The 23,328-nt window shown below is 47.8% G+C and overlaps 2 protein-coding genes and 1 long non-coding RNA gene across 13 annotated transcripts in view; 2 read left to right on the top strand and 1 right to left on the bottom strand.

Annotated features, from left to right (window-relative positions):
* UBE2F (ubiquitin conjugating enzyme E2 F (putative)) overlaps positions 1–4,456 on the top strand; it is a 57,902-nt gene extending 53,446 nt beyond the window's left edge. For 2 of the 5 annotated variants that reach the window (XM_059167569.1, XM_059167568.1), the window contains exon 10: positions 632–4,456. In XM_059167569.1, the coding sequence (XP_059023552.1) occupies positions 632–682 (51 nt within the window). In that variant the 3' untranslated portion in view covers positions 683–4,456. The remainder of the gene's footprint in view (positions 1–631) is intronic. The other 3 variants (XM_059167570.1, XM_059167567.1, XR_009351959.1) reach the window with 2 other exon arrangements.
* LOC131827284 (uncharacterized) lies at positions 1,308–11,873 on the bottom strand. Its single transcript, XR_009351960.1, has 5 exons — positions 11,190–11,873; positions 9,107–9,612; positions 5,703–5,893; positions 1,929–3,057; positions 1,308–1,843 (listed from the first exon to the last, which is right to left on the bottom strand). It is a non-coding gene; the product is annotated as an uncharacterized LOC131827284 (long non-coding RNA).
* A 363-nt stretch (positions 11,874–12,236) lies between these two features.
* SCLY (selenocysteine lyase) overlaps positions 12,237–23,328 on the top strand; it is a 32,210-nt gene continuing 21,118 nt past the window's right edge. The window contains exons 1-3 of one of the 7 annotated variants that reach the window (XM_059167565.1): positions 12,237–12,402; positions 15,343–15,458; positions 20,186–20,286. In XM_059167565.1, the coding sequence (XP_059023548.1) occupies positions 12,311–12,402; positions 15,343–15,458; positions 20,186–20,286 (309 nt within the window). In that variant the 5' untranslated portion in view covers positions 12,237–12,310. Of the gene's footprint in view, positions 12,403–15,342; positions 15,459–19,652; positions 19,751–20,185; positions 20,287–23,328 lie in introns of those variants that run through there. The other 6 variants (XM_059167560.1, XM_059167559.1, XM_059167563.1 and 3 more) reach the window with 6 other exon arrangements.

The raw sequence follows: 23,328 nt of genomic DNA, 5'->3' as shown, positions 1-23,328 counted from the left end.
GCCAGGCGCCCAGGTGGCCTCTGCTTGATGCCTGGCAGGGGGTGGGGTTTGCTCTTCTGGGCCCAGTAGTCACTCGGATGGTGGGCTTCACTCATGCCATGAAAAGTGGGCACATTTTAAATAGGCAGCAGGGTCTGGGGCGTTGTTCTAGGAAGACAGATCTGGACATGCGTCCTGGGAGAACAGCAACTCTGACTCATCTGCATTTGAGGTCAAGAGCCTTGTCTTGACCTACACTGCCACCTTGACACCACACTCTGGCCCTCACTTTCGCCATTTGTAAAATAAAGGGTCTTAGACTGCCTTCCATTCAGAGCTTCTGTGTTTGGGTCCCCACCCACAGCCCTCCCAGCACAGTGGCCTCATGGCGTGCACACAGCCTCCTGCACATAGCAGGCCCCTGGAGTCGTAGGGAGAGGGCATCGGGCTCCTTGGGCTTCTGATTATCCTGCAGCCTTGGTGGCTAGGGGGTGGGAGGTGGGGTGGGGGTTGGAGGCCAAGTTCTTCCTATGCTCTGGAGAGCTCACAGTGGCTTCTTGACTTGGGCGGGTCCTACTTGTTCTGTTCTGTGTTTCACTCGCTAACTCGCTCTCCCTTCTTGCTTCTCTCTGTGATCCCTCTCGCTCCACAGGAGGACTTCCGGAATAAAGTGGAAGACTACATGAAGCGTTATGCCAGATGATAGGAGGAGGAGACGGTGGGGCTGTGGACTGTGTGTAGGCTTGTCTCCAATCTCATCCAAGAGGGAGCTCCCCCTCCCCAGTCCTCGTGCTCCCCTCAGACCCACAGGGTCATCCACATCCTGTGACCATGCTGTCCCAAGGAAGAACCTCTTCACGACTGCCCATTGTAGATGGAGAGTCCAACATAAATACAGCAAGAAAATGTGTTTGGGGTTCTAAAGAGTTGTCTGCTTCCCTTAACATGTTTACTTTTTGGAAACTGTACTGTATAGGCTATTGATGAGATTCCTGAAAAGTTGTAACGAACTCAGAATTGAGGCTAGCGCTTGCTTCTCCCCCTTTTCCCAAAGTCCTTCCCTGCACAAGTGATGCTGATGATGTGCTGCTCAGTGTAGCTCGCAGAGGGGCAATAAGAAACCTGCTACATACTGTGATTGGATGCACATTCTCTTAGCTCCTCCCACGGATGTTGGCCCTGCCTAGATGTTGTGAAGCTTCCCAGAATGCATAGTCATTCACTGTAGATCTCTTACTGAAATGCGTATTTTATTTAATGTAAGTATATTTTGGAACAGATTTGTAATTTGTACAATTTAATGCTTTAATTATTTTTTTCTATTCTCATTTAGTTTGTATTTTCATTGTATAGAGCAGACAGATATTGGGTCAAGCAACTATTGAAGAGAAATACAAAGAAAATATGAAAGATACATTATTCCTTCTGTCCAAATGAAACAAGAATTTGACTTTTAAAAATCAGCTCTTGCTTTTGGGTCCAGATGGGATGAGGAAGTCTTGGAACCCTTGGAAGCTAGATCTGGATGATACCTGAAAAAGAAAAAGGAAAGGAAAAAGGCAGGGAGCCCTTTCTCACATGCTGCCCAGAGGAAACTGGTGGGAACCCAGACCAGCCAGGGACTTGGTGTTTCCACAGCAGTCTTGTGGTTGTGAGCCAGTGGGCAATGCCAGAGAGTCAGAGCCTCATGTACTGAGGGACAGGAGGGATACCTCAGTAATCAGCCACTTGTGTGAAGTCACTGAGACAGTACCTGTGGCTTTCTGAGACTGCTGTGGTTCCGGGCGGTCTGGGGGCCAGGAATCAGAAGCAGCAGCAGCACGTAGCCATCCATATTCCAGCAGGCCCATGCTGGGTAAGAAAACTAAGGAGGCAGATGGATTACTCCAGCATTTAGACATCTGGACGAGTGAAATCAAATGCAAAATAAATGTTTGTATGGTTTTCACCTGCTGCCTGCCTGGCGCACTCAAGTTCACTGACAGCCTCCTTTGACCTCTGGATTCCCCCGTCTTCCATCTGCCCAGTCTGGATGATTGTTCTTAATTTGTAATACAGTCTGATTATGAGGTCGGTCTTCCTGGAGATGGCAGGGAAGGAATATATGTTGTGCTTCCCATTTGTAATAAGGAATTGTACCCATTAGATTGGGGGGGGGGGGGCTGATTGATGGGCCACACTAGTGCACAGAGCAGGAAGAGTGGGGCTGGATCAAGGGCACACTGGCCTCTTGGAGGCTCAGGGCCTGTGAGAAGACAACAGTAATCTCCCCTCCTAAAGCCTGCGAGAGACACTTTTAATTGGAGCTGTCTGGTGCTCACCAGGAACCTGGTCAGCTGGACCCAGGGCTGGCCTTTGCTCGGTAGGTCTGCAACCAGCAGCTGGCTTGCCCACATACCTGAGTCCTGACGCCCCTCACAGCTGTTGGGGAAGCTCCCAGGCTGCACGGCTGTCGGTGCAGATGGAGGTGAAGAAGTGATGTCAGCGCCCATGGGTGAATGGAAATAACGGGCGTTGTAGGTAAAGGAATGGAAGGGACAGCTGTTCTGGATTCTGATAGACAAATAACTTTGCTTATCAGAGATCTAGCAATTCTTCAAAAATGACCTCTCTGTGTGACAGAATCATCCCTCTCTGTCCAATGGAAATCCCTCAGAGCCTTGCCCCTTACCCCATCTTGTTAAGAACACCATCCAGCCTGGCCCATTGAGGCAGAGAACTGATGTTGTGCTGCCTACTTGGCCGGGGGGGAGGGGGGGGAGCGGCATAGCATCTTTTAGTGGCTGCAGAACCCTGATTTCCAGGACTTTTTGGTTTCTTGAGGTCTCCTCCCCACTCAGGCCAAAGGATACTTCAGCTTCTGGTTCATGTGTTCCACCAGCCCGGTGATAGTAGATTTCTCCTCTTCCCAGGATGGGTATACTGAGCCAGACAGGAGTAGAGCAGGCCCTTGGGATGTGAAGCTCCCAAGATTTCTCCGATGTCCACTTGTGTCCCCATAACTCTGCTGCTTAGAATTTGATGGGTCGGCAGCATGTTTTTCAGGCGTACTCAGGAGGAAACAGTTCCAGGATAGACCTGTCAGAAGGAAAGGCTCACATCTCCCCTTCCCTCAAGCATACCACCTGCAAATTACCTCCCTTCGAAGTCTTCATAAGGAGCTGGGGCAAGTGCATGGCTCCAGTGTCAAGTGCTAACGCGTCTGTGTCCCTTGCTTCTCATCTGTGTTTTCATTCACTGTATTTGGAGTGTTGGCAGAGCTCTGGCTCGGGGCAGTGCCTTGGGTTCTGTTTAACAAGACCCCTGTTTCATCTACTATCATTTACAAGCACTGACAGGCTCAGAGGGCTGTTCGTGATTTCTGCCATTGCAGATGAAGCCAGGTTTGGCACCTGCTAAAGCAGTCGTGTGACAGAAGTAAATGAGAAAGCTTTGCAGAGAGCTGGTAGAGCATTTACAGGAGCTAAAATAGTTTGAACATACAGTCTTTAAAAGGAATATATACCTTGCTATTTATTAGTTTAAACGTCTCATATTTCCTGTGCCCTTAATCTGCCAAACTTCCACACCGTCATGGGTACGGGAGGCAAAAGCATGCTAGTCAGGTCTTGGCTGCAGCCAGACCAGTCCACAGAGTCCTGGGCCACCTGGCAGCAGAGCCAGCATTCCTTCCTCCGATGGCATCGGAAACAGATGGAACAGCCCTTCTGCTGGGCTCCGGAGTTCAACAACAACAATAACAAAAAATCCCAGAGGGCAAACAAACTCCAGGCAGTGGCCATCTGAAAGATCTATTAAACTTGTTCAAAGGACACGCCCGCTGTTCTCTAGGGTTGCTCTGTTACCTCTCACAGCCTTTGAAGAAGTTAATGTGAAAAAAAAATCGCAAATTCCTACAAAATCAGACTTGTTGCAGATATATCAGAATCTACCAGAATTTTTTTAATGTAAACTTCCAACCATTTGTAAAACTGGTTAGCCACCAATTGCAGCCTTTAATGAAACTCTTCCAGCAAGTACAGTCTATTCCAGGAGTGTTTTCACTTCATCCACTTAAAAATGTTTCTCCTTGGAAAGTCAGGTTTGCCATAAGTTCATTATTCTTCATGAAAGTGTGTCTAGCAAAATGCTAATAGTCTTAGCAAAATAACGTTTTTTCCTTTCCCTTTGCCAAAGAACCTGTAAAATGAGAGCATCTGTTACTCCCCTTTCCTCCCTCAAAGTAACAGCGGCTAATTCACAGTGGGTGCACAGGCCCCACTCATGCCCTGGGTTTCCGTGGGTTACCAAAACTGATGAATTGAAAGAATTGTGGTTTGAAAAAATTTCTTCAAAAAGCCCAGTGATAAAAAAAAAAAAAAAAAAAAAAAAAAAAAAAACAGTGATGAAGGCATCTGGGGACCTCACTTTGTTAAGAATGTCTATTTATTCATGTTAAACTGTATAAAGGACTGAATTATAATCTTTTTTTAATCCACCTAGGGCTCATTCATTTCTTAATCCACCTAGGGCTCAATTCATTCATTGCCAAGTTCACTGAGCCAGAGTTCTTCAATAAGTTCACTTTTTGTCTTATGTCAGGGCCCTCTGGAAGAAGAGCTTGCCCAAATGTTCCCAGTGCTGGAGGAGAGACCAGGTTCCGGGCCCCAGCACGGTAGGGCGGGTGCGGTAATTACTTGTCAGGGGCCATTGGCCGGGAGAACTGTACCCATGGATGGCATAGCCCCTGGTGTGGCCTCCCCGTCGAGCCACTGGTCCATAGTTCACACCCAGCAGTGTTTCCTTCCCGCTCAGAGGGAGTCTGCTCAGTCTCTGGCCTCACAGGATTGACTCGTCTTGGTGCAGTTTCTGGTATTGGGTTTTTATCCTCTTGGGGTCAGACCGCATTGACCTGGCTCCCCACTCCACTCCCATGCACACCACGTGGTACTCGTCAGATGGTACCCAAACATCTCTTTAAAAATTCATTCCAACCTCATGAGCCCCATTCACCTGTGTCCTTCCCTCCACCCCCCACTCCTAACCAGGGTGAGGCTGAGGAGCCATAAGGTGGGGGCTGTCCCGTGGGTGAAGAGCCGGTATCCTGTTCCTGAGGCATTTCAGCCTCAAGTGAGTCTGAGAAGAGACAACCTGTCTCCCTGGGCTGGTTCTGGATGGATCCGGAGCAGGTGGAAGTGAGCATGGATCCCACTGTGGTTGCTGTGCGCCTTGCCAGACCAGTCAGTGAGGTATGTAAAACACCACAGTTGATGCAGGAGAGCAGCACGACAGGGAGACCTGGCCGACATGCCAGTGAGACCAGGACAAACTGGTGGGATGGCCTCCACGTCCACCCCACCTTGCCGCCAGAGGGCTTTCACCAAGCCACATCTTCCCATTGCCTCCAGAATAAGCCCCCAGTGCTTAGCGTAGGAGCACACTGTCACTGGTCACCTGTCCACTCCACCAGCCCTGCCCTGATGACCCTGCCTGGCCTCAGTGCTTCCACGCCTTGTGATGAGCTCCACAGCTGTCTTGCGTATCCTTTCAAGATGCTTCAGGTCATGTGGTGCCGCCACTGGGAAGCCTACCTTACAGGCAGATGGGCAGTTCCCGGGGCATCCTTGTCCTGCCCAGGCTTCCATATGCAGTACTGCCTGTCCCAGGTGTCAGGTGGCATGAGATGCACAGGACCTTAGCCATCCCGCAGTAACTGAAGAGCTTAGTACAATGCCATCACTCACATGGAGTACATCCTCCAGGAGCTTTGGAGCAGAAGTACACTGGCGAGTCTGCTCAAGACAGTCCTGTCACCAGGAGCTGGGCATGCCATTCAGCAAGGCAAGAGCTGTGGGGGGCACCTGCTGCCTCTGTCCATCAGCACATGCCAAGTCCGAACAGTCTGAGGAAGCTGGAAAGATTCTGTGGAAAGATTCTGTAGAGAAGAAATAATACCAAGCAGGATGAACAGGACATTGGAAGTGGAGTGTGTAGGATTGAAAGAGACTTCAGGGAAGAAAACCACATATTTAGGAAAATGCAGTGAATTGCACCTTTTCAGTTGGAATCAGAAAGTCTTAAGGGGACAACAGGCTAAAATGAAAGGACAACAGGATGAAACCATAGCCATTGCAACATCTCCACCGCAGGGCAGGGCAGATGCTGGAAAAAGAGATGATGGTGTGGGGACACATTTGATGGATTCTTCCAGTGTGCAGAAGAGAATGACAAAGAGGAGCCATCGGAAGCAAGAGAACAGAAAGGACACTTGTACTAGCCTAAGATGGGGTAACAGGGCTGGGGAACCCTCCTATTTCAAAAAGCAAAAAATAAATAAATAAATAAATAAAAACAGAGAAAGAACTATAGTTTTCTGATGTCAGACAGAGGCAAAGCAGGACAGCGATCCCTGAGTGAGACCTAGAGTGAGACCCGCCTGGCTCGGACCAGGGAAGGGGAGGCCCAGGTGGAACCCAGCAGGCACTGACCTTGAGATGGAACTAATGATGTAGGAAGGCCAGAGTACCTAGAGTTCCCAGCAGAGAAGGCCGCACAGAGAACCCGCTCTGGAGACCTGCAGTGGGATCCTTCCAGAGCATCCCTTGGAGACCAACCAGCAGGTGCCCCTGAGGAAACTGCCTGCGGATGGGGAAGAGTATCACCCAATAGGATAAGAGAAAATGACTCCTGGAGTTCACAGAAGGCCAGGAATAGTTCACGTTCCCATGAGCTGCAATGGATTTGTGATCTGCAGTGTGCTGGAGAGGGATGAGCTTGGTAATGAGAAAATAGAAGCTCATGGCTGCACTAGTCCTACCTAAGTGTCTGGAAAGCAAGCCTTAAAAGGATCAAGTTGTTTCAAATGAACTGTGTCCCAGAACAAAGACAAAGAGGAGTTTTTAAAATCCAGATCCTGGATCACCTGAGTAGCTCAGTTGGTTAGGCATCCAACTCTTGATTTCAGCTAAAATCACAATCACAGGGTCGTGGGACAGGACTCTGTGTCAGGATCTGCACTTAGCATGGAGTCTGCTTAAGATTCTCTCCCTTTCCCTCTTCCCCTTCCCCTGCTCACACACGTGTGCAAGCTCTCTCAAATAAATCTTTAGAAAATAAAAATACAAAAAAAAAAATTAAAATAAAAATCCAGAACTTGCCACAAGCAGCCCAGCCCAGAAGCCTCTATCTCAGTAAGTCTGAGACTCCCAACCCCTGCCCAGAGGCACCAGGGAAGCCAGACAGCACCTGCCAAAGGAATCCCACACTGAGCCCCTGGCCCCAAAAACCTCTGGCCACCAAACCTCTGCCCGCTAAAATGAAAAATTTACACAGAACTTACATTACAATCTCCTAACATGAAAGATGAAATGTCTGGGACACAGATGGAACCCACTCTTCATACCAAATCACACCCTAAATTGCTTAAATCAGACAGAGCAGAACTATGAAAATCGGGCCAGAATTAAGACACATGATGCTCAAGAGGCACAAAGAAAAAGAAGGTTAACAGCTGGTTTCTCATTGGAAGCAATGCAAGTGAGAAAATGGAGAAACATCTTTACTAAAAGAAAAAAAACTCCAGAGGTGCCCAGGTGAGCCACTCCGCTAAGGGTCTGCCTTTGGCTCAAGTCATGATCCTGGGGTCCTGGGACTGAGTCCATCATTGGGCTCCTTGCTCAGCGGGGAGTCTGCTCTCTTTCCCTTGGCCTCCTCCCTCTGCTTGTGTAGCAAGTGCTTTCTCTCTCAAATAAATAAAATCTTAAAAAAAAATAGTCAAGCTAAAATTCTTTAGGGAAAGTATGAAAGATGGAGGCAAAATAAAGACTGTCCTCATGCATGCAAAGACTGAAAGCTGCACCAGCAGCCTAGCACTAGAAGAAATTCTGAATGACGTCCTCAGACGGAATACAATACGAATGGCAATGTAGAACCACACCAGGGTGTCACCTTCAGTGCTGTGACACTGTGGGCCAGATAATCTGTCATTTGGGGGCAATCCTGTGCATCATAGGATGTTAGTGGCTTCTACTCACTAGATCCCAGAAGCACCTATCCCCAGTTACGACAACTAAATTATTTCTAGGCATTGTCGAATGTGCCCTGGAGGAAAAAGTCACCCTGTGTTGAAAATCACTGTATTGGATAGATTTTTCTTTTCTTTCAAATTTTTTATCCCTCTGTGTTTTTGAGGAATAATCTAAAAGAATTCTTATGCTCAGGCATTCAGCTCACTAAGTTTCTCCTTGTGCCTATTCTATTCCTCCCATTTATTGTTTTTCTTTTTTTTAAATAGACTTTATTGGGGTGCCTGGGTAGCTCAATCAGTTGAGCATCTGCCTTCGGCTCAGGTCTTGATCCCAGAGTACTGGGATTGAGTCCCACATAGGGCTCCCTGCTCAGCTTCTCCCTCTGCCCCTGCCTCCCACTTGTGCTCTCTCTCTCTAATAAATAAATAAATAAATAAACCTTTAAAAATAGATTATTTTTAAAAAGATTTTATTTCTTTTTTTGACAGATAAATCACAAGTAGGCAGAGAGGCAGGCAGAGAGAGAGGGAAAAGCAAACTCCCCACTGAGCAGAGAGCCCAATGCGGGGCTCTATCGCAGGACCCTGAGATCATGACCTGAGCCAAAGGCAGAGGCTTAACCCACTGAGCCACCCAGGCACCCCCAAAATAGACTATTTTTTAGAGTGTTTTTAGGTTCATAGCAAAACTGAGTGGAAAGTAGAGTTCTCATGTAACCTGCCCCCTATATGTACAACCTCTCCCACTGTAGACATCCCACAGATGTAACATTTGCTACAGCTGATGAGTCTTTCCTGACACATCATTATTACCTGAAGTCAGTAGTTTTCACTGGGGTTTCACACTTAGTGTGAACTGTTTTCACAAATAGATACTAAAATGTATCCATTATGATAGTACAGGCATACCTCTGAGATATTGCTGGTTTTGTTCCAGAACGCCACAAGAGAACAAGTATCACAATAAAGTAATTCAAATGAAGCTTTTGCTTTCCTACTGTATATAAAAGTTACATTTACACAGTACTGTAGTCTATCAGGTGTGCAATAGAATTAAGTCTAAATAAACTGTACATACCTTAATTTAAAATTACCTTATTGCTAAAAAATGCTACCCATTACCTGAGCTCTCAGCGAGTCGTAGTCCTTTCGTTGGAGGAGGGTCACGCCTCGATGTCTGTGGCCGCTGACAGATCAGGGTGGTGGCTGCTGACGGCTGGAGTGTCTGTGTCAGATTCCTAAATTGAGACAACGATTTGCCCATCAATTGACTTCCTTTCTCAATTTTTCTGTCGCACGTGATGCTGTTTGATAGCATTTCACCCACAGGAGAACTTCCTGCCACCACTTTAGCACCTGAGTGGACATGATATCCTAAACCCTCTGGTGTCTCTTCAACGGTCTTCACAGCATCGTCACCAGGACTAGATTCCGTCTTGGGAAACCACTTTCTTTGCTCGGCCCCAGGAAGCGACGCCTCCTCCCTCATGTTCAATCACAGGATTGCCGCGATTCGGTCCCATCTACGGGCTCCACTTGGAATTCCAGTTCTCCTGCTGTTTGCAGCCCCTCTGCAGTGACGTCCTCCATGGAAATCTTAAACCTCCGATTTGTTAAAATCCCATTATCTGAGTAGCACAAAAAATGTAAGAACAATGAAACAAGGTATGCCTCTATGATTCAAAATAGTTTCACAGCCTAAAAATTCTGTGTTCTATTCCTTCTTCCCTCCTGCCAACCCCCAGCAACTCTACTGATTTTATAAAACTTGATTATAGTTTTTGTCCAACGTGTTTTTTAAATTTGTTTTTTACTAACTACCTTAACAAAACCAGCCATTTACCTCCTTATGGAGTTTCCTCTATTAAAAATTTACTCTGCTGATGCTACTGTCTTTGCCCTCAGGCCTGATTTGTTGGTTGTACTCACTATCTTGTTTTCAGGGAGATAGCATTCCTCAAATGTTTGGTCTTTATTGAGCACTTATCTCCATAATTAAGACATCCTTCCGGTCTTCTGTTGCACCTGTTTGACCAGTCCACCTGGAATAGTGGTGGTGGCTGCTGCCTGTTGCACCAGATGCTGCTTTTAGTCAGAGTGAGGACAGTTGTTGCCTCCGCAGCCAGTCCTCTGTTCGCAGGTGTTCTGTTCTTTCCAGGTGTCTCACCAGCCACGTGGGCACTATCTGTCTCTCTGACTCCACTACTACTATCTCCACCCTGAAACACAGACTCTCTAACTACTGCCAAATTGGTCCAAGAAGGGCTTGAGATGAATCACTTTGTCGGCTGTCCCTGGGGGCCCTCCAGCTCCCATCCCCTGCAGATTCAGAGAATGAAACCTGCCCCCTACTTTAAAATTCCCCCACCCACTTTTGCTCTTTTATTTTTTAATTTTATTTATTTATTTATTTGACAGACAGAGATCACAAGTAGGCAGAGAGGCAGGCAGAGAGAGGGGGGGCGAAGCAGGCTCCCCGCTGAGCAGAGAGCCCGATGTGGGGCTCGATCCCAGGACTCTGGGATCACGACCTGAGCCGAAGGCAGAGGCTCTAACCTACTGAGCCACCCAGGTGCCCCCCACTTTTGCTCTTAATCCCATGCCTTCTCAATGCTTCCAGGGCTTTGACTCTTACCTCCAGTGTCCTTGTCAGCTACCTCCCTTCAGCATATAAACACATTCAGGCCCTCAAATATTTCCCTTAATCTTGTACCCCCCTTTCTGGCTCCTTCCCTTCTCAGCCTTTGGGAAAAGGCTGAGCATATTCTTCATTCTTTCATGTTCTGTTCATCCCTCAACTCACTGCACACTCTTTTGCCCTCTCCCCACTGCCATACTAAAATTTCTTGAACTAAATCCATCAGAGCCTCCTAATCCTCGTATAAGGTAGACACTTGCCACACGTCCTCTCGGCTGCACTTTACACTCTCATCTGTTCTTGGACATTCTTTCTTTCTTTCTTTTTTTTTTAAGATTTTATTTATTTATTTGATAGAGAGAAATCACAAGTAGTCGGAGAGGCAGGCAGAGAGAGAGAGAGAGAGGGAAGCAGGCTCTCTGCTGAGCAGAGAGCCCGATGCGGGACTCGATCCCAGGACCCAGGACCCTGAGATCATGACCTGAGCCACCCAGGCGCCCCTTGGACATTCTTTCTTAATTCCCTTTCCTTTCCTCCTCTTTTGGATTGTCCTTGAGCTCCGTGTACCTCTTTGCTTCTTAAATTTTCGTGTGTCCTTGGGGCCCTGGGTGGCCAGGTGGGTTAAGTGTGGACTCTTGGTTTTGGTTCAGGTCGTGATCGCAGGGCCGTGGGATGGAGCCCCAACTTGGACTCTGCACGCAGCACCGTGTCTGCTTGAGATTCTCTCCCTCTGCCCCTCCTCCTGCTCTCTGGCAATGAATCTTAAAAAAAAAAAAAAAAAAAAAAAAAAAAGTCCTTTGCTCTGGCTACATTTGACATGAGCTCAGTTTGCAACCAAGAATGAAAGGAAATAAGGAGCCCAGAAAGGTAGAGACTTGCAGAGCTGGAAGAGACAATTTCTGGACCCCAGCAGGGGATCAAACCGAGAAAGTCTTCGAAAAGCTGAATAAAACTCAACATCTTGGCAAAGCAGTCCTGAATTCAAATTCTGACTCCTTCACTACCGCGTGAACTCGGGCCAGACGCTCCACTTTTGTGCCCCTCGATGTCCTACTAACGGCGCGCACTCGATGTTCCCGGGATTAAATTAGGGAAGCGTGAACGTGCGCACCAAGGTGCACGTGCTCAGGGCTCCGTTAGGGCCGGCCCGTGCACAGCTGACTTCGCGGCTGTCGGCCGCGTGCAGCAGCAGCCCACGCGCCCGCCGCCCGGGTCACGGAGCCCCCTCCCCGCTCCTCGGCCCCACCAGGCCCCGACACCCCTTCCTCAGCTCCCGCGCCCATTCCGCCGACTGCGCGTCCCCCACGCCCCGAATTCTGCAGACCCGCCTCCCGCCGCCGCAAGCACGCCGCGACAGGGCCGACCCCGGGCAGCCTGGGCGTTAGCGCTCGGGGCCTGGGCTCCGGGTAGAGTCCGGGCTCCCGAGTTGTCCGCGCTCCGTGCCGCATCCCGCCTCCCGGACCTCCTTGATTCGCCCCCAGTGACGCGCCCCCGTCACCTGACCGCGCGCAGCCAATCGCCATCCGCCGGGGCCGGACCCCCGGCATTGGCCAGAGTGCGCAGCGCAGCCAATCCGGACGCGGCCCGTAGCTCGCGGCCCCGCCCCTTTCCGGGCCTCGGGGAGGCGCACCCCCACGAGACCCGCGCGTTCGGTGGGTCCGCGCGGCACTGGGCGCGGGCTGGTCGGGATGGAGGCGGCGGCGGCGGCGCCCGGCAGGGACGCGCGGGAGCGGGCAGCGAGTCATCCCCGCGGCCGCGGAGAGAAGAGCCCGCCAGGCAGGTGTGCTCCGTGATGGGGAGGCGGCCGGCGCCCTCCTCTGGGAAGCCCTCCAGGCGCTGCGGGGCTAGGGGTGCCCGGCTCGGGGAGGCCGGGGGCGGGGGGCTGGTGGGGCCCGGTGGTCTGTCCGCGGGAGGGGTCCCGCCCGGAGGGGTCGCCAGCTGGCGGTCACCGCAGGCCTGAGCGTCCCGCGCGGGAATGCGGTGCTGGTCGGCGGGTGGGAGCCGGGCCGCGGCCGGGGCAGGGGTCCCGCCGAAATGGCGTCCGGGGATGCGCGGCCGGGGCAGGGGAACAGTCGCTGCGCAGGCCCCTGGGCTTGAACCCAGCCTGCGGACGTGGGCGGCCGGGCTTGGCGGGGCTGCGGTCAGGGAGCAGAGCCCCGGAGCTCGGGACGCACTTCGCGGTGCGTTCTAGGGGCGGGTGGGTGCGGGACAGGTGAGGAAGCAGGGGCACCCCGGACATCTTTGTAAAATCTAGGAGGGCGGTGGTGCGGCCCGGCGTGCGGGCCGGAGCAGTGCGAGTACCCGGACGCAAGCCGCAGGTCTGGCTGGTGCATTGGTGCGGGAAAGGGGGGACGGAAGCCGATGCCCCCAGGCTCCGGCCTGAGCCGCGGGGACAGTGGGAAGGTAGGCAGGGAGGCCTTCCAGTGCACACTGTGTCTTCAGCCCGCTGCAGCTGTGCATTTTCTGGTTGCTGAGACGTTGCTTCCTCTGTTTTGGCAGTCCCCTCTGCCTGAACCTGAGTGATGAGTGTGTCTTTAAAATTCGGGTCCAGGCCGAAACCTGAACATTTTTTAGATGAGGCAGTCAACTTTGGTTGAGCCTGAGCAAAGGGAGCTGGGCAAAAGCCCCTGAGGGAGACTGGAGTGGAGAGGAAATTCACCATACCTCTTTATGATATTTTGGTTTTGAGCATAGTAGAGTTGAGCCTCTCAGTATTAGAGCATTTTAAGGAGGAAGCAAGTCATGGAGCAGAGTTATCTATAAAACGTTAATCTGAAATTCAAGGCATAAATGTTTCAGTCTGCCAGCAGATTGACAAACTGCAGTCACTGAGCAGACCCGAGTAGCTTGAGGAAATGTGGGGTGCTGTAGGAAGTGAAAGCAAGATTAAGGGCGCATGCAGATTTAAGTCACAGCGGGACTGGGAGATTCCCAATGCCAGAGTGGCCAACCATGGCCAGTCTAACTTCCCACAGCCTTAAACCTATCAGGTGACTTTGGACAGCTATGAACAAGGTGTTCATAAAAACACTGTGGTTTGGAGGCTCTGGGCGGCTCAGTCAGTGAGGCATCTGCCTTAGGCTCAGGTGATGATCCCAGGGTCCTGGAATCGAGCCTCGAATTGGGCTCCCTGCTCAGTGGGGAGCCTGCATCTGCCTCCTGCTTCGACTCTTGTGCTTCTGCTCTCTCTCTGTCAAATGAATAAATAAAATATTTAAAAATAAATAAAACACTCTGTGGTAGGGGGAAAAAAAGAACTTTTAACAGCCATGGTTGGTAATTGTATTTGAATTTTCACGTGGATCTGTTTAAACATTGTTACTGATTTTATATATTTTAAATATACTGATTTTAAATATATATATATCAAAAACCTTCAGAAACTTCCATATATATATATACATATGTATATATATACATATGTGTGTATACATATGTGTATACATATATATAGATAATGTGTGTGTATATATATATGGAAGTTTCTGAAGGTTTTTGATATATATATATCATCTATATATATATATGTATACATATATATATACATATATATATATATATATATATATATATATATGGAAGTTTCTGAAGGTTTTTGATATTGGTAAAAATCTTTCAGGAGCTGTGCTTTTCTGTGACACTTTGTTCTTTAGTAAATCCCGCCCCTGCTGTGTGCCAGCCCTTGTTCTCAGTGTAAGTGACAGAGCAGTGAGGGAAACAAAGCCTGTGAGCTTCTGGAGCTGATGTATGACTTTCTCTTAAGGCCAGCAGTGGTAAACAGGGCCAGAGTCTAGTGTATCACACACTGAGGAGTACCATGGAGAGACAGAGGAAGGAGGAAGGGGACTGGGGGCTCTAATTTTACTTAGAGCTACAGGGAGCTTCACAAGAAAGTCAAGAGGCAACAAAGACCTAAGAAGGAAAGTGGGGTGGGGGCGCGGTCATGCCAGGTGCTGGAAACTGAAAGTGGGAGGGGAGAAGTAGGCCTGCCCAGGGTCAGGGAGCAAAGAGGAGGGTGTGGGCAGGAATGGGTGCCTAGATCACCTGAGCCTTCCACCAGCCCAGAGATTATAGAGAAATAAAGAAAAACTACCAATGAAGTTAGGAAGCCCTCGGGAAGGTGCAGCTCCCTAAGTGCTCATGTTTTCCCCTCCTTCCGTCTGGAGGCAAGGAGCCGATCTGTCCTTCAGAGCCCTTGGGGAGACTTTGAGGCTCAGGGGCCATTGATCCTACCAAGGGGTGGAAAGAACTTTTGAAAATCTAAATGGAGGGGCGCCTGGGTGGCTCAGTGGGTCAAAGTCTCTGCCTTTGGCTCAGGTCATGATCTCTGGGTCCTGGGATCGAGCCCCGAATAGGGCTCTCTGCTCAGCAGGGAGCCTGCTTCCCCCTGCCTCTCTGCCTACTTGTGATCTCCTTCTCTCTGTCAAATAAATAAATAAAATCTTAAAAAAAAAAAAAAAAAGAAAATCTAAGTGGATGGTCTAGCGATTATATAAAGGAAACTAGCAAATATTAGATTATTGGAAATTACGCATATTTTTTCCATAATTCATGAAGATTTGGGGATGTCCAAGTGCAGTTTGTGGAATGCTGCGTGGTGTTAATTCAGAAAAGTATCTTGACCTTGACGACGTTTGCTCTCTTAAGCTGACAGAGTGCAGCTGTGCTCCCATACTCCATCTCCTTGTCCATAACAGGCACATCTGTGTTTTCTTTCCAGCAGGAAAGTTTATATGGACTATAATGCAACCACCCCCCTTGAGCCAGAAGTCATCCAGGCCATGACCGAGGCCATGAGGGAAGCCTGGGGAAATCCCAGCAGTCCTTACCCAGCAGGTAATCCTAGAAGGTGCTCACAGATCCGGAGATGTGGGGGAGGTGGGTGGAGGCAGTTTTAGAGAAATTGTACACCACCTGTGATCACTTGCTTTTGAATAGATTTTCTGTAAATACAAACCTTAGGTAAAAATTTTTGTGGGTTAGTTTTCAGAGAAGTCCAAATTTGAACATGGAGCCTGTTGATAGCATAAACTTTCGTTTTTAATACACTGCCCCATCCTCCTTGCCCAGATGAAAAAGATGTCTTATTAAGAGCTATTTGTAATAACAGTACCAATTAAAACCCTTTCATGTATCTGTCTCAGTGGTTCCTTGAAAAATTTGCAAAATAGATCTTTGAAATCATCAGGATTGCATATAATCCTGGCCTTTTTTTTTTTTTTTTTTTAAAGATTATTTATTTATTTATTTGACAGAGAGAGATGACAAGCAGGCAGAGAGGCAGGCAGAGAGAGAGAGAGGAGGAAGCAGGCTCCCTGCTGAGCAGAGAGCCTGATGTGGGGCTCGATCCCAGGACCCTGGGATCATGACCTGAGCGGAAGGCAGCGGCTTAACCCACTGAGCCACCCAGGCGCCCCCTGGCCTTTTTTTTTTTAAGTGAAAATTAGTTTAAAATTCTTTATTTTCATTATAATAAATTCTTATTTCTCATTTATTCTTGTTTTAGTACAGATCATTAAATTGGCAGTTATGGAAAATTATTTACTCTAAATATGTAGTTTTATGTCACCATTTACGTTATGTTTTTCAGATGGCCAGCTGGCTGTCCCTTTCTTACTTAATGCTTATCAGAGATAATTAAGATAAACTGTCGTAACTGTGGATTGTGAGGAACTAAAAGAGCTTTCAGACACTGCTGTGAAGCCCTAGGATTTAATAGTACTTATATACAACTTTACAGACGTTCATGGGTTTTCATATCTTAAACAGTAAGAATTTCACAACTTCATAACTAAAAGCTTTTTCGAAATCAGGTTCTAGTCATTCATTAACTTATTTCTTGGTTTATTTGGTATGTTTGTTTTGGCCATTCTTCTGGACATTGCCTCATATCTAATTTTTCCTCTAGGAAAATTGTACTTCCTGATGCGTTAAACTTGAGAATACAGAGGGCAAGTAAATGCTAATAGAAAGCATTTCTTATAAAGAACTTTAGGAATAATGCTGAAGGAAAAATTCCCCTTCCTGACCTGATGAAACCTGTCAGTGGCTTTCTGGTTGTCCTGATGGCCTTCATTTCTTTAAGAACCATAACTAAACTATGCACTGCAATTCACCGTTCAATACTCAGGTAGAAGTGGGGGGAGGGGAAGAAAAAAAGAGAAAAGAAAGAAAATCACCTTTATGATAGATTGATTTAATTATTTTCACAATACCATGATTTAATAATGATAATAATTCCTTTGGGAGAATTTAGTTAAGGGAAAAATGTTAAGAACACATGGAAAGAGTTTAGATACCCAAGATGTTTACCACAGCTGTGCTTGTGAGAGTAAAAATCTGGAAAAAAACATCAGGGTCCGTGAGTCAAGGACTGACCACATTGAGTAGGCTGAAGCCGGGAGTGGAGTTCTGGGCCCTGTCAGAGCCGTGCTGCAGACTACAGCAACGACCGAGACACACAGTAGCAGCATCTGGGTCAAGGGGGAAAGCCATATTATGAAACCTGATTCGCAGTATGGTTTCTTTGGTTCTTATACCCACCTCTCAAGAAAAATTGTGTATGAGCAAATCTGGAGAATCTATTGTTTTGCTATGAGATGCAGAAACCTCCATGTAACAGTAGCTTAAGCACAAGGACCCAAGCAGGTTGAAAGCTTCTGCATCCAATCTGTTGTGATACTCACATCAGGGAGCCTCTGGAAGGCTTCACTCTATACTTTCAAGAAAATGAGAATAAAAAGACAAATGATGTTTTTGTGTTATTATGAAACTCGATTTGACTTGATTGACCCTTAAAAGTGCCTTGCCCCCGCCCCAAGGGCTCCCAGATGACATTTTGAGAACAGCTGATTCAGCCAATATTGGTTGAGTATTTCCTGCATGCCAAGCACTGTTGTGATGAGGGATAAGGCACAGGGTACAAAGGGTATGGTGTTTTCAGGGCATTCCTTGAGCCACTCCCTAGAGAATGGACCACGATGGGGTCAGTGGAGTTGGGAGCCTGCTAGAATATTTCAGCCGTGGCCCTGACTCAGCAGGTGGCCGGGCAGTGCAGAGGTGGGGCAAGCTTCTGGGTATTTTTGACGACAGAGCCTTACAGGATTTACTGCGGGGTTGGATAACAGGGTATGAGAAAGGCAAGAGCCAAAGCCTTTGGCCCTGGGCCCCTGGAAGGACTGAGTCGCCATTTACTGAGATAGGAAAGGGTAAGAGGAACAAGTTTGGGGGAGAAATCATGTATTCAACTTGGAGCAAGTGTAGTTTCAGATGTCTACCGGAGATACATGTATATAATCTACTGGGTTCCAGGTGGAATGAGTAGAGTCTGCAGCACCAAGCTGGTCATCAGTCTGGAGTTGCTGAGGGGAAGAGGATTCGAGGAGCTGGCCAGGGCAGGGGGCCATCCGCCATCTGGATCTGGAGCCCTGCCCAGCAAGGGATGCGTAGAGGAGGAGGGAGCAGTCCTGGGGGAGAGCTGCTGGCATGGGAGCAGGCGCAGACCTGGATGTGGCACACGGGGACCTTGGTCAGGGTGGGTTTGGGAATCCAGGGACCAGAATACCTGATTGCCAGTGAGTTCAAGAGGGAACGGGAATAGGGTGGAGATGGGAAAGGAGAAACGGGCCATTACTGGGAGGTAGTAGAGGGGCTCTGGTGTGAGAACAGCCAAGTGAAGGAGGTTTGGTTTAATGGATCATGGGACCCACGGGTGCCCCTTACTCTCCCTCTTATGTCCTGAAAGGCACATTTCAGAGTCTTCTCTTATGTCAGTTACAATTACCAACCACCCTTTACATTTAGTAACACCAACAACTTCAAACATTCCGGAAATTTAAGAGTAAGAAAATAGACACCTGTGTGTCTCCTACCTAGATCCAACGGAGTTGCCATATTACCTCGATCTTTGTTTTTCTAAATTTACTGCTTTTTCATGAACCCTGGAGAATGAGTTGTGGGCAGGGGCATACTTCCCATCACAAGGAAGCACCTGTGTATGTGTAAGAGAAGGGACTTTCTCCCGTGACAGTGCCATCAGCAAACCTGCGAACATGACAGGAAGGTCCTGCTCTGACATTCAGGCCATATCCTGATTTCCTCAACTGAGAACATTACTTGCTAAAAAGATAAAGACTGAATTAGTATCTGGTGTTGGGGGGAGAGCCATTGCTAGCAAACATCCCATGGCTGGTTTATTTATTTTAGCTCCTAGGGCCAAAGTTTTATTTTAGAATGTAACCTCTGCAGAAAAGCTAAAATCATAGTATAGTGAACACCTGCACTTAGTTCCTTTACCTGAATCTATCATTTCTTTGAATCATTTGGAAGTAAGTTGCAAACAGGAAGCTTCACTCCTAAACACCTAAGAACAAGGCCACTGTCCCAGCTCACAGATGGAAAGTTAGTCCAATGGCAGCATCTCATTAGCATTCTAATGAGATGTTCCAATCTCCTTGAGTGTGCACTTTTGTTTCCAGTGACCTTAGATCTTAGTGAAAATGTAAATTGTAAGTAAATGAAAAGAGTGACCTCAGGGTCATTTCTGGAAGTTCTCTAACCTGTCCCCAGTGGACATGATTCTGTGTGTTCCAGTAGCTTATGTTCCCAGGACTCGTGGGTCCACACCCTGTATGACCTTCCCCTCCAACACCTTTAGTGGGGTGTGATTCACATGCACGGAACCGCAGAGAGAATGTGTGTAGTTTGGTGCCTTTCTTTTCTTCCAAGTAGGGTTGAATAGTAACATACTTCAAAGACTGTTGGGTCTATAGACCAAGTAAGAATGGAGTTATTGTCATAGATCCCGTCCTGGCACCTTCCTTTCTCTGCCACATACAGTTTGGTCCCTTCATCCATGCCAGATGGTGGAACTAGCTCACAGCTGGGCTGCGTGGCCCCCGTGGGACGGCAGATTGGCCCCTGTGGGAGGGGCCTCTCCTGTGCCCCCCAGGGGCCTGCGCTGACATGCAGCACTGCGCCTTGTGTTGAGGAGTCACGAGCATTCTTTTTGCTTATTTTGTTGTTTTACAGCGTGATCTTAAGCAAATTATTTCATCCCTTCACCCTCCTGTCTTGATGAATGGGGAGCAAGGCAGATGGCCACAGCTTCCCCTCTCCTGTAGCATCCGGTAAGAGGAAGCCCATGTCTTTGGGGATTTTAGGGTTCCCGCGCGTCCCCCTTGTATCTGTTTCCACTTCTTACTAAGTCTCAGTAGGTGTCACTGAGTTGCTCCTATCTTGCTGCTGCCCCTTCTCCAGCTTATTCCTAGGTTGTGGCCTATTGTGTTCACATTAACGGGACAATGGGTCATCTTAGAATTGCCCACTTAGAGTTGTTCCTGCGTGTCTGGTTCTTTTTTTTTTTTTTTTTTTTTTTAAAGATTGTATTTTTAAGTCATCTACACCTAGTATGAGGCTCGGAGTCTCCACCCTGAGATCAAGAGTCACACACTCCACTAACCAAGACAGCCAGGCGCCCCATGTCTGTCTGGTTATTCTTTTAAACATGTGTTTACTGGGCTTGGTAGAGTGACACTAATGAGTTCTCATTCTGGTTTCTCAAGGTAGGAAGGCCAAGGACATTATTGACACAGCTCGGGAGAACGTCGCGAAGATGATAGGTGGGAAACCTCAGGACATAATCTTCACTTCCGGGGGCACTGAGGTAAAGTTTCTAAACAGGCTTGTAGTCTTTTAACTGTCAATTATATGTAAGGTATATATACATGGTTCCTATTTGGTATTATTTTTTAAAAGAAGAGGTATGCTTGGTGTTGGTCTTTCTCTTTTGCAAATTAGCTTCATATAATTAGCCAGTATTTATCCTAAAAGTAAATTCCAGGTGGCTGGTAGGATATTTGTAACATGATGTGTAAATTAATTTCAACAGAGAGTTTCCCCTTCATTTTTCCCTGGAATTATCCCTTTAAATCCCTACTAAATTGTTTGCCTTATGAAGAGTTTGAGGGGTGCCTGGGTGGGTGACTCAGTTGTTAAACATCTGCCTTTGGCTCAGGTTATGATCCCAGGGTCCTAGGATCGAGCCCCACGTCAGGCCCTCTGCTCAGCGGGAAGCCTGCTACTCCCTCTCCCACTTCCTCTGCTTGTGTTCCCTCTCTTGCTGTCTCTCTCTGTCAAATAAATAAATAAAATTTTCTAAAAAGAAGTTTGAGGTTTATGACCCATTGCAGATGTACTTTTAGACTGATAGAAATACAGGCTTCTGCTCAAACAGTACTTTCTGTCTCCCTTTCTGGGAAGGAGGGCATGATTGTCACCCACAGGCGATGTGACTGTCCACATGGAAGACCCCAGAGAATCTGCAGCCAGATTATTAGAGATAATAAGAAAATTCAGCAGTTATTAGATTCAAAACTCAATTGTGTTTTTTATACCAGCGACAAGCAGGTGCGTTGTCAAAAATCTATCTCTGCTCTGGAGCCAAAATGTGACACGAAGACGGAGTTTGGGGATAAAGAGGAACAATAGTTTATTACCTTGCCAGGGAAATGACACTGTAGCAGGCTAATGCCTTCAGAATGGCAGACCCACTCCGGGGAAAAGGCTGAGGGCTTTCGTAGGAAAATACAGGGCCTGGGCAGCCTCGATAGGAGTCTGGTGCATCCTGCCAGCCGGGTTCCTCATGTCTCCATAGTGGTCTCATGACCAGCGTTGGCGCTGGCCATCCAAGTCTCATTACTGAGTGTTGATGCCAACTTCCTAGAACAAAGGATTCTACAGAAAAGCAAGAGAAGGGGGTGGGTAGTTTCAAGAATGAGGAGGAGAAAAATGTGTTCCATTTAAAGTCAAACCTTGCTGGAGCATTAGTGTGATCCTTTCAATGGCCAACCATCTCTGCGTTTCTGTAGCGGTTTCTGGTTTTTACAAGAGCACGAAAAATAACAAGTACTTAAGAAATAAATATTACAAAAAAGAATTTGTAAGACCGTTTTCATCGACTTGGCCGCACCAGGAAAATAATAGAAATATTAGTGCACACCACCTTCAAAGAAGCTCTGAATAAATGGAGCAATTCTCCGTGCTCTCAGATCCGGAGACCCAGTGTTCTAACCACCTCAATAGATCTGTAGATCTGGTGTGCAACCTCAGTCTAAATCCTGAGGCTTTTTTGGTGGAATCTCACAAGCTAATTTATATGGCCAAGAACTGTCAAGACTTCTGGAAGATTAAGAACATAGTGAAGTGACTTGCTCCACCAGACATCTAGCCGTCTGTAAAGCTCTACTAATTAAGGCAGGTGGTCTTCAGTCAGGGACAGACAGTAGACCAGAAACAGCACCGTGCACGTGTCAGCATTGGTCATATGACTGGGTAGCCACACATCCTGGTTTGCTCAGGACAGTCCCAGGATGCATCTGTTGTCCTGACATAATTGAATAGTACCCTCTTATTCTTAACTTTTTCTGGCTCAGACACTAGATTTTATGATCACTGTATATGACTGAGGCAGCCTAAGAGAGCAGGAGGAATGAATGGTCTCCAATAAATGGTGCTGGAACAACTGTATATTCACAAAGAAAAAGGAAATTGGATTTCTGCTTCATAACAAAAGAATAATCATAACTTTGGGCATAATAAATACCTACTTATGAAGAATAAAATTTAGAAAGCTTTCAGGTGATAATATAAGCTTATATCTTTGTGATGATTAAGAACAATGAATTTCTTCTACACAATACAGAAAACATTAACTACAAAGGAGAAGACTGATAAATTGTGCCACCACCACTGCCACAAAACAGACTTTTACTTCATCAAAGAGTATGATGAAGAAAACAAAAAGACAAGTGAGACAATGGCAGAAGACATTCACAACGTTTAACTGACAAAAGACTAGCATCTAGGATATAAAGGCAGGTAACCCCATGGAAATATGGGCAAGAAACTCGAGTATACGCTTCACCAAGCAGAAGCCCAAACAGTTTCTATAGGTGAAAATACTTGGTGTCTTCATCAGAGTAAAAAATCATCAAGACACCTCTGCACGCCCATCAGAATGATAGAAATAAGCATTGCAGTGGTAGTAAGTGTGGAGAGGACGTAGAGCCGGAAGCACTCACAGATGGCAGAGCACAGGCTGGAATGCCATTTGGGGAAAGGGGTTGGCACTATCTGGTCAAGTTGAGGATGAGAGCCTGCACTGGGGGCCAGCAGTCCCGCCCCCAGGGTGGAGCCTAGACAAGTGAGGCTCATCTGCACCAGGGCCAGGTAAAGACCATTCATGACAGCCTGAAACAGTAGTCCAAGTGTCCCTCAAAATTAGCACGGTCCAATGTTAATACGTTGTCACACGGCCACCTGCAACAGTGCACAGGGATCTTGAGTGACGGGTCGGGAAGCTGCCACCATGCCCCTGGGCCCCATGCCCACCCCTGGGGCCAGGTTCTTGGTGGCCCACAAGGAGCTACTTCGGCCCCAGCTGCCTGGTAGGGCCATCCTGGTCTTATCTGATGCCAAGGACCTTCGTGGTCCTCGAGCACACGGTTCATTTTCAGATGGGACCTACTGTTTCCCACCAAGGCCCCTGCACTCCCACTGTGGCCCAGGGCAGGGCAGCCGTTTCCAGGTTTCGGCAGCAACTGATGGACACGTGCGGCACATGGGAGGATCTTGGGCATCTCCATCCTATTCACAGTCATTGGGTCACCTTTTACACTGTCATCCATGGGGGCCTCAGATGGGATTG

This window comes from Mustela lutreola, chromosome 3, assembly GCF_030435805.1.
Source record: "Mustela lutreola isolate mMusLut2 chromosome 3, mMusLut2.pri, whole genome shotgun sequence".
NCBI lineage: Eukaryota > Metazoa > Chordata > Mammalia > Carnivora > Mustelidae > Mustela > Mustela lutreola.
The sequence above is the reverse complement of the archived record's forward strand: the minus strand, read 5'-3'. Positions and strand labels throughout refer to the sequence as shown.